The 11,050-nt window shown below is 40.0% G+C and overlaps 1 protein-coding gene across 1 annotated transcript in view; it reads left to right on the top strand.

The window, feature by feature from the left end:
- Positions 1 to 8,729: 8,729 nt before the first annotated feature.
- Positions 8,730 to 11,050, top strand: part of LOC101345634 (gamma-crystallin B-like) — a 5,576-nt gene continuing 3,255 nt past the window's right edge. Inside the window, exons 1-2 of the mRNA XM_004378308.1 lie at positions 8,730 to 8,738; positions 9,326 to 9,574. Coding sequence (XP_004378365.1) covers positions 8,730 to 8,738; positions 9,326 to 9,574 — 258 coding nt within the window. The remainder of the gene's footprint in view (positions 8,739 to 9,325; positions 9,575 to 11,050) is intronic.

The following is an 11,050-nucleotide window of genomic DNA, read 5'->3' as shown; positions in this document are numbered from 1 at the left end:
CAATTGGAAGAGCGTAGTCGATGTCACTGAACTGTGCATGTAGAAATTTTTGAAATGGTGTATCTTTGGCTATGTATATTTTCACCAAAAAAAAAAAAAAAAGGTCTAGAGGGGAGAGAGTTGACATGTCATTGGGTTGTTAACCAATGTCATAAAACAATATGTGTACTACTGTTTAATGTGAAACTATTTGTTCTGTAAAGCTTCACCTGAAGTACAGTTTTAAAAAAAAAAGAATTAAAAAAAAAAAGATTTTGTGGGAATGCTGGGAATGAGTAAACGTAAAAAAGGCAGGCGTTCACTCAAGATTAGATGTTGTCAAAAAAAATAGAGGTAATTTTACAACTGAGTATCTCAGTAAATCTTATGTATGGGGAGTGAGACTAGAACAAGGGTAAAGTTGTACTTGATAAAGAAGTTAATCAATTTAGCCAAGAGAGGAGATGCTTTGTGTTTTGTGGGTGACAGATTGAATTTCCACCACTCATCTGTCAGTTTGTCGTACTGTGGTGGCTCGTGTGTTGCTGTGATGCTGAAAGCTATGCCACTAATATTTCAAATGCCAGAAGGGCACCCACAGTGTGCAGGTTTCAGCAGAGCTCCCAGACTAAGGCAGACTGTGAAGAAGGACATGACGATTTACTGAAAAAACTGGCCAGTGAAAACCTTATGAATAGCAGTGGAACGCTGTCTAATATAGTGTTGGAAGATGAGCCCTTCAGGTTGGAAGGCACTCAAAATATGACCCAGGAAAAGCTGTCTCCTCAAAGTAGAGCTGACCTTACTGACATGGATGGAGTAAAGTTTTTGGGACCTTCATTTGCTGATGTGGCATGACTCATATTGAGAAGAAACAGTTGCAAACATCTATTTGTAACTGGGACATAAAATGTATGAAGTATGAATCTAAAAAAATTGGAAGTTGTAGAAAATGAAATGGAATGCTAGCAGATTGATACACTAGGCATCAGTGAGCTGAAATGGACTGGTATTGGCCATTTTGAATTGGACAATCATATGGTTTACTATGCCAGAAATGATATATTGAAGAGGAATGGCATCACATTCATTATCGGAAAATATTTCAAGATCTATTCTGAAGTACAATTCTGTCAGTGATAGGATAATATCCATATACCTACAAGGAAGACTAGTTATTACAACTACTATACAAATTTATGCACCAACCACTAGTGCCAAAGATGAAGAAATTGAAAATTTTTACCAACTTCTGCAGTCTGAAATTGATCAAACATGCAATCGAGATGCATTGATAATTATTAGTTACTGGAATGCGAAAACTGGAAACAAAGAAGATGAATCAGTATTTGGAAAATATGGCTTTGTTGATAGAAACAATGCCATAGATTGCATGATAGACTTTTGCAAGACCAACGACCTATTCATTGGAAATACCTTTTTCAACAACATAAATGGCAACTATACATGTAGATCTCAGCAGATGAAATATACAGGAATTAAACTGAATACATCTGTGGAAAAAGATGATGGAAGGGCTCAATATCATCAGTCAGAATAAGGCCAGAGACCGACCGTGGAACAGACCGTTAATTGCTCATATGAAAGTTCAAGTTGAAGCTGAAGAAAACTGAAACAAGTCCATGAAAGCCACAATATGGCCTTGAGTATATCCCACCCAAATTTAGAGACCATCTCAAGAATAGATTTGACACATTGAACACTAATGACTGAAAACCAGAGGAGTTGTGGGATGACATCAAGGACATCATACATGAAGAAAGCTAAAGGTCATTAAAAAGTCAGAGATAAAAAAAAAAAAAGATGTCAAAAGAAACTTTGAAACTTACTCTTGAACATAGTGTAGTGAAAGCGAATGGAAGAAATGATGAAGTAAAAGAGCTGAACAGAAGATTTCAAAGGGTAGCTGGAGAAGATAAAGTGTTAGAAAGAAATGTGCAAAGACCTGGAGTTAGAAAACCAAAAGGGAAGAACATGCTTGGCATTTCTCAAGCTGAAAGAACTGAAGAAAAAATTCAAGCCTTGGGTTGCAATACTGAAGGATTCTAGGGGCAAAATATTAAATGATGCAAGAAGCATCAAAAGAAGATGGAATGAATACACAGAGTTACTGTACCAAAAAGAATTGGTGGGTGTTCAAACATTTCAGAAGGTATTATGTGTTCAAGAACCGATCACATTAAGGGAAGAAGTTCATGCTGCACTAAAAGCGCTAGTGAAAAACAAGTGTCCAGGAATTGACAGAATACCAACTGAGATGTTTCAACAAACGATGCTGTGCTGAAGGTGCTCACTTGTCTATGCTAAGAAATCTGGAAGACAGCTAGCTGCCTGGCCAACTGACTGGAAGAGATACATTCCAGAGAAAGGTGATCCAACAAAATGGGGAAACTATCGAACAATATCATTAATATCACAAGTAAGTAAAATTTTGCTGAAGATCATTCAAAATCGGTTGCAGCAGTACATCAACAGGGAACTGCCAGAAATTCAAGCTGGATTCAGAAGAGGTTGTAGAACAACAGATATGATTGCTGATATCAGAATGAACTTGGTTGAAAGCAGAGAATACCAGAAAGATTGTCACCTGTGTTCTATTGACTACATAAAGACATTCGACTGGGTGGATCATAACAAATAATGGATAACATTGTGAAGAATAGGAATTCCAGAACATTTAACTGTGCTCCAGCAGAACCTGTACATAGACCATGAAGAGGCAACCGTTCGAACAGAACAAGGGATACTGCGTGGTTTAAAATTAGAAAAGGTGTGCATTGGGGTTGTAGCCTTTCACCGTACCTATTCAATCTGTATGCTGAACAAATAGTCTGAGAAGCTGGACTTTATGAAGAAGAATGTGGCATCAGGACTGGAGGAAGACTCGCTAACAACCTGTGATACACAGACGACAAAACCTTGTTTGCTAAAAGTGAAGCACTTACTGATGAAACTCAAAGACTGCAGACTTCAGTATGGATTATGCGTCAACATAAAGAAAACAAAAATCTTCATAACTGGACCAATAAGCAACTTCATGATAAATGAAGAGAAGATTGAAGTTGTCAAGGATTTTATTTTACTTGGATTCATAATCAATGCCCATGAAGGCAGCACTCAAGAAATCAAACAATGTCTTGCATTGGGTAAATCTACTGCGAAAGACTTTTTAAAGTGTTAAAAAGCAAAGATGTCACCTTGAGGACTAAGGCGCACCTGAACCAAGCCAGGGTATTCACAATAACCTCATAAGCAAGCAAAAGGTGAGCAATGAATAAGGAAGATCAGAGAAGAACTGGGGCATTTGAATTATGCTGTTGGTGAACAATATTGAATGTAGCATGGACTGCCAGAAGAATGAACAAATCTGTCTTAGAAGAAGTAAAGCCAGAATTCTCCCTAGAAGCAAGGATGGTGAGACTTTGTCTCACATACTTCAGACATGTTATCAGGAGGGACCAGTCCCTGGAGAAGGACATCATGCTTGGTAAAGTAGAGGGTTAGCAAAAAAGAGGAAGACCCTCAAGGAGAAGGATTGACACAGTGGCTGCAACAATGGACTCAAACATAACAAGAATTGTGAGGATGGTGTATGACAGGATAGCGTTTCTTTTTGTTGTACATAGGGTCGCTGTCATGGACTGAATTATGTTCCCAAAAAAATGTATCAATTTGGCTGGGCCATGATTCCCTGTATTGTGTGATTTTCCTGTATGTTGTAAATTCTGCCTCTATAATGCTAATAAGGGAGGATGGGCGGCAGTTGTCTTAGTGAGGCAGGACTCAATCTACAAGATTGGATTGTGTCTTGAGGCAATCTCTTGAGATATAAGAGAGAGAAGCTAGCAGAGAGACAGGGGGACCTCATACCACCAAGAAAGCAGTGCCAGGAGCGGAGTGCGTCCTTTGGACCCAGGGTGGCTGCACAGAGAAGCTCCTAGCCCAGGGGAAGATTGATGAGAAGGCTGACAGAGAGAGAAAGACTTCCCCTGGAGCTGACACCCTGAATTTGGACTTTTAGCCTACTTTACTGTGAAGAAATAAATTTGTCTTTGTTAAAGCCATCCACTTGTGGTGTTTCTGTTATAGCAGCACTAGATGACTAAGACAGTCACTATGAGTCGCAACCCACCTGAAGGCAAATAACAACAATAACAACAACACAGTGACTTTGTTTTTGTCTGTGCTTAGACAAAATTATGAAGCAGCCGTATTATGTCTCATTTTATCATTGTCTCAGAGTTTCCTTGTCTGAAGTTGGTATTCTGTGAGACTGTTTATGTCTAATTAGGAGAATTAATGGCCTGTGAGTGCTAGAAAAAACCCATTGCCGCTGAGTTGATTCTGACTCACAGCAACCCTACAGGACAGAGTAGAGCTGCCTCATAGGGTTTTCAAGGAGTAGTTGATGGATTTGAACAGCTGGCCATTTGGTTAGTACCCAAATGCTTAATTACTGTGCCACCAGGGTCCCATGAGTGCTAGACTAACTTCCAAATGTCAGAGGCTGCTCTTTTTTTCTTTCTAATTTATTGCATTCTTTCCCATGTTTGTTGTCGTTAGGCACCTTCGAGTCAGCTCCGACTTATTTAGACCCTGTGTACAACAAAACGAAACACTGCCTATTCCTGCACCATCCTCACAATCACTGTTATGCTTGAGCCCATTGTTGCAACCACTGTGTCAATCCATCTCGTTGAGGGTCTTCCTCTTTTTTGCTGACTCTCCACTTTACCAAACATGATCTCCTTATCCAGAGACCATTCCCTCCTGGTAACTTGTCCAAAGTTTGTGAGCTGAAATCTCTCTATCCTCGCCTCTAGGGAGCATTCTGGCTGTACTTCTTCTAAGACAGATTTGTTTGTTCTTCTGGTAGTCCACGGTATATTCAATATTCTTTGCCAACACCATGATTCAAAGGCTTCAATTCTTCTTTGGTCTTCTTTATTCATTGTCCAACTTTTGCATGTATACGAGGCTATTGAAAACACCCTGGCTTGGTTCAAGTGCACTTTAGTCTCTAAAGTGACATCTTTGCTTTTTAACACTTTAAAGAGGTCTTTTGCAGCAGTTTTGCCCAACACCATGTGTCATTTGATTTTTTGTCTGCTGCTTCCATGGGTGTTGATTGTGGATCCAAGTAAAATGAAATCCTTGACAACTTCAACCTTTTCTCCATTTATCATGATGTTGCTTATAAGTTCAGTTGTGAGGATTTTGTTTTCTTTATGTTATGGTGAATCTATACCGAAGGCTGTAGTCTTTGATCTTTATCAGTAATTGCTTGAAGTCTTCTTCACTTTCAGCAAGAAAGACTGTGTCATCTGCATATAACAGGTTGTTAATGAGTCTTCCTCCAATCCTGATGCTTCGTTCTTCTTCATATAGTCCATTTTCTTGGATTATTTGCTCAGCATACAGATTGAGTAAGTATGGTGAAAGGATACAATCCTGACGGACACCTTTCCTGATTTTAAACCATGCAATATCCCCTTGCTCTGTTTGAACTACTGCCGCTTGGTCTATATACAGGTTCCTCATGAGGACAATTAAGCGTTCTGAAATTCCCATTCTTAACAATGTTATCCATAATTTGTTATGATCTACCCAGTTGAATGCCTTTGCATAGTCAATAAAACACAGGTGAACATCTTTCTGGTGTTCTCTGCTTTCAGTCAAGATCTATCTGACACAGCAATGATATCCGTGGTTCCACGTCCTCTTCTGAATCCAGCTTGAATTTCTCACAGTTCCCTTTCAATGTACTGCTGCAATCGCTTTTGAATGATCTTCAGCAAAATTTTACTTTTGCATCATATTAATGATATTGTTCGATAATTTCCCCCATTCTGTTGGATCACCTTTCTTTGGAATGGGCACAAATATGGATCTCTTCCAGTTGGTTGGCCAGGTAAGTCTATCTTCCAAATTTCTTGGCATAGATAAGCTAGCCATTTCCAGCACTGCATCCTTTTGTTGAAACATCTCCATTGGTATTCCATCAGTTCCTGGAACCTTGTTTTTCATCAATGCCTTCAATGCAGCTTGGACTTCTTCCTTCAGTACCATCGGTTCTTGATCATACGCTACCTCCTAAAATGTTTGAATGTCAACAATTTTTTTTGGTACAGTGACTCTGTATTCTATCTTCTTTTGTTGCTTCTTGCATCATTTAATATTTTGCCCATAAAATCTTCAATATTGCAACTCGAGGCTTAATTTTTCTTTTCAGTTCTTTCAGCTTGAGAAATGCTATGCATGTTCCTCCCTTTTGGTTTTCTAACTCTAGGTCTTTGCATATTTCATTGTAATACTTTACTTTGTCTTCTTGAGCTGCCCTTTGAAATCTTCTGCTTCATGAAGTAAAATCTTTTACTTCATCATTTCTTCCATTCACTCTAGTTACTCTAGTTCAAGAGAAAGTTTCATCCATTTTAGTCTTTTCTTTCATTCCTATCTTTTTAATCACTTCTTTCTTTCTTCATGTATGATGTCATTTCACAACTCTTCTGGTCTTTGGTCATTAGTGTTTAATGAGTCAAATCTACTCTTGAGATAGTCTCTAAATTCAGGTGGAATATACTCAAGGTCATATTTTAGCTCTTGTGGCCCTGGCCTTATTCTGAATGAAGTTATTGAGATTTTCCATCATCTCTTCTCGCAGATGTCATCGATTTGATTCCTGTGTATTCCATCCAGTGAGATCCATGTGTATAGTTGCCATTTATGTTTGTGAAAAAAGTTATCTGCATTGGTTTCATAAAATTCTACCATGCAACGTCCAGCTTCATTTCTATCATCAAGGCCATATTTTCCAGCTTCTGTTCCTTCTTCTTTGTTTCCTACTTTCACATTCCAATAACTAATAATTACCAATGCATCCTGATTACATGTTTGATCAATTTCAGACTGTAGAAGTTGGTAAAAATCTTCAATTTCCTTATCTTTGACATTAGTGGTTGGTGCATAAATTTGAATAATAGTCTTATTAACTGGTCTTACTAGTAGGGGTACGGATATTATCCTATTGCTGACAGGACACATCTAGTACTTCACGATAGATCTTGAAATGTTCTTTTAAACGATGAATGCAACCTCATTCCGCTTCTATTTGTCATTCCTGGCATAGTAGACCATTTGACTGACCAATTCAAAATGGTCCATGCCAGTCCATTTCAGCTCACTAACGACTAGAGCATTCCACTTCATTTTTGACAATTTCCCATTTTCCTAGATTCATTCTTCCTACATTCCATATTCCTATTACTGGATGTTTGCAGCTGTTTCTTCTCATTTTGAGTCATGCCGCTTCAGCAAATGAAGGTCTTGAAACCTTGACTCCATCGACGTCAGTATGGTCGACTCTGATTTGAAGAGGTAGCTCTTCCCCAGTTGTATTTTGGGTGCCTTCCAACCAAAAGAGCCCATCTTCCGGCACTGTATCAGACAATGTTCTGCTGCTGTTCATAAGATTTTCATTGGATAATTTTTTCAGAAGTAGACCGTCAGGTCCTTTTTCCTAATCTGTCTTAGTCTAGAAGCTCAGCTGAAACCTGTTCACTGTGGGTGAACCTGCTAGTATTTAAAATACCAGTGACATAACTTCCAGCATCACAGCAACACGCAAGCAACCATGGTTCGACAAACTGACAGATGTATAGGGTCCCATGATATAAATACCAAGAAATAACTGAAGCTATGAGAGGTTAAGTGGCTCACGAAGTTTATGCAGGTGCTAAATGGAAGTCCTGAGTCCAGGCAGCTTAGGAATCTTTACTACCTACCCCACCTCTGGGAAGGGGGAGACAACCTATAAAGCAAAATACTGCTCAGTCTTGGACCCAATGACTATATAAACGGCCGCCTTAGTTCTTATCAGGAGCCCGGTGGTGCAGTGGTTAAGCACTCAGCTGCTAACTGAGAGGTCAGCGGTTTAAAGCATCCGCTCTGTGGAAGAAAGATGTGGCAGTCTGCTTCCATAAATATTTACAGGCTTGGAAACCCTATTGGGTATTTCTACCCTGTTCTATAGGTCCCTACGAGTAAGAATTGATGCCATGGCAATGGATTAATGGGTGGTTCTTATCACGAATTGATCACTAAGTGCTGATTTCCAGTGAAATGAAGTGCACCCACCAAAGTGGAAGTTAATAGTTATTAAAGCGTCGGGTCAAGGGAGTGAGGCCTAGCCAAGGTCAGAACTTAGATTTCTCCTGCTCTGGAATGGCAAATCATGGAAAGAAAGAAATTTTAAGATACAGTGGTCTCTATTATCAAGGAAAATTAGTTAAGTCTTGCCTCATTCTACTTCACGGAATTCTACTTCTCTGGAATTCTGGAGCATTTCTATAATGACATAGATTTTCTCCAGAAAATGTACAGAGCATAACTGAATCATATATGTTGAGACATGAATTTCAGGTCAAAAGTTCAGCCTGATGTCCTGATAAATTTAGAGAACACTAAGAATCCAAATAAAAGCAACTCTAAAGACTCATCAGAACAGCCCATACAGGACAGCATTAGAATGTACTAGAGAATAAGGGCAAAATCAACAGTTATTTCCATTGAATTCAGCAAGTAAAAGGGATCCATAAAATCCCCTTACTCACCAGGCGGGCCCCCTTTTGTGTTGTTCTTGCCAACGCAGCAGCCATCCGGCTATATAGAACCGCTGCTGCTGCCGCCGGCCGGTCACACTACACTCGCATCATCTCTGTCAACCAGCCATGGGAAAGGTGAGCAGATCACAAGCTAGACAGAAAGAAAGTGGGGGGAAAAAACAGCTTCTATACAAAGTCTACGAAGCCCTGGTGGTGCAATGCTTAAGCACTTAGTAGCTAACTGAAAAGGTCAGAGTTTCAAACCCACCAGCTGCTCCATGGGAGAAAGATGTCGCAGTCAGCTTCCATAAAGATTTACAGCCTTGGAAACCCTCTGAGGTACTCATACTCTGTCCTCTAGGGTGACCATAAGTCAGAATGGACTGCACAGCAATGGGTTTTGTTTGTTTGTTTTAATACAAGGTCTAAGGAGGCTTGGAAACTCAATGGTTAAGTCCTCACTACTAACAAAAAGGTCGGCGGTTTGAACCCACCCAGCAGCTCCTCCGGAGAAAGAGCTGGTGATCTGCTCCCTTAAGGTTACAGCCTAGGAAACCCTAGGGGCAGTTCTACTCCATCCTATAGGGTCACTATAAGTGGAAATCGACTCTATGGCACACAGCAACAATTGTTGGCAATTACTGACTTATGTTTTTCTTTCATTGTGCAAGAGAAGGTCTATTGAAATCAAGTGATAATTTGGGATTATCTTCCCTTTGCAGATCACCTTCTATGAGGACCGGGGCTTCCAGGGTCACTGCTATGAGTGCAGCAGCGACTGTCCCAACCTGCAGATCTACTTCAGCCGCTGCAACTCCATCCGGGTGGACAGCGGTTGCTGGATGCTCTATGAGCGTCCCAACTACCAGGGGCACCAGTACTTCCTGCGCCGGGGCGAGTACCCCAACTACCAGCAGTGGATGGGCCTTAACGACTCGATCCGCTCCTGCCACCTCATCCCCCAGGTGAGTGTGGCTTCGTTTTGGATCCCTTTGGGAATGAAAGTCATTTAAAAATATCATTCTTAAACTACATAGTCCAATTAGACAGCAGTAGAAAGTGGAAGTGACGTTAATGCATGCAGCCCAGCCTAGGTGGTGCCTCAGGTGTGAGGCTTTTTTCATGAACTCTGTGGTATTGTCTTTTCATTATATGTTCCCTAACTTTATATGTTAAATGTAATAAAAAATTACACGCCTGAAAGACTAATTAAGAAAAAGCAGGGCATGAAAGAGACTGAAATTACCATCTGTTCAAGATGTAATTTCAACTAATAGTTGGGATGGGTACACAACATGGTAAATGTAATTACTGTCAGTACACACTTAAAAGGTTGAAATGGCAAAGATTTGTTATATATATTTCGCCACCAAAAAAAAAAAAACAAAAAAACATGTAATTTCCTTAAGTGGTCATTCCAGGTCATTTCAACCTAGAAGCCCAACATATCAAAATTTATAAATACAATCTGTGACTGTTTCATTGATTTGAAATACTTTTGCTTAAACCTCTATTTGATTATTCTTTCCAGAGACTATGGGCCCGTATGTATGGTTTCTAGTTCTAATTTAGTGGTCAATTTCTATTGGCTCACTTTGAGGTATAAACTAGCAGGAAGACTGTTTTAGTTATCAAATGCTGCTATAACAGAAATACCACAAGTGGGTGACCTTAACAAATAGAAACTTATTTTCTCACTGTGTGGGAGGCTAGAAGTCCAAATTTAGGGCACCAGCTCTAGCGGAAGGCTTTCTCTGTCTGTGAGCTCTGGGGGAAGGTTCTTGTCTCTTTTCAGCTTCTGCTCCCTGGTTCCTTGGTGGTCTTCATGTGGCCTGGCATCTATCTTTCCCCATCTCTGCTTGGTTGCCTGGTTGCTTGCTCAGTCTGCTCTTTTTATATCTGAAAAGAGATTGACTTAAGACACACCCTATGCTAATACTTCCTCATTAACAAAAAAAAAATAAAAAAACATTCTCAAATGGGATTATAGCCTCAGGTGTAAAGCAAAAAACACATTGCCATGGATTGGATTCTGACTCATAGGGACCCTATGGGACAGAATAGAAACTGCCCCATAGGGTTTCTAACGCTGTAATCTTTACAGAAGCAGACTGCCCCGTATTTCTCCCGCAGAGTGGCTGTGGGTTCGAACCACCTCCCTTCCGGTTGGCAGCCAAGAACGTTAACCACTGTGCCACCAGATCTGCAATACATATTTTTGGGGACACATTCAATCCATAGCAATGGCCATGAACAAAAGTGAACTTTGAGGTTCAATATTTTCTGGGGAGTGATTGCAGTGTTCTTAGAAGAGGGGAATATGGGAGGCATGTGTCAATAAAACAGAGTTTAATGAAGATAATTCTTGTTGCTGGGAGAAAATTAATAAACTGAGGGTAAGAGGCCACAGAGGAAGCTCAAGAATCAGGTTGGAATTTGAACTGAAC

This window comes from Trichechus manatus, unplaced genomic scaffold, assembly GCF_000243295.1.
Source record: "Trichechus manatus latirostris isolate Lorelei unplaced genomic scaffold, TriManLat1.0 scaffold00056, whole genome shotgun sequence".
In the NCBI taxonomy this organism is placed as follows: Eukaryota; Metazoa; Chordata; class Mammalia; order Sirenia; family Trichechidae; genus Trichechus; species Trichechus manatus.
This window is presented reverse-complemented; position numbering and strand designations above follow the sequence as displayed.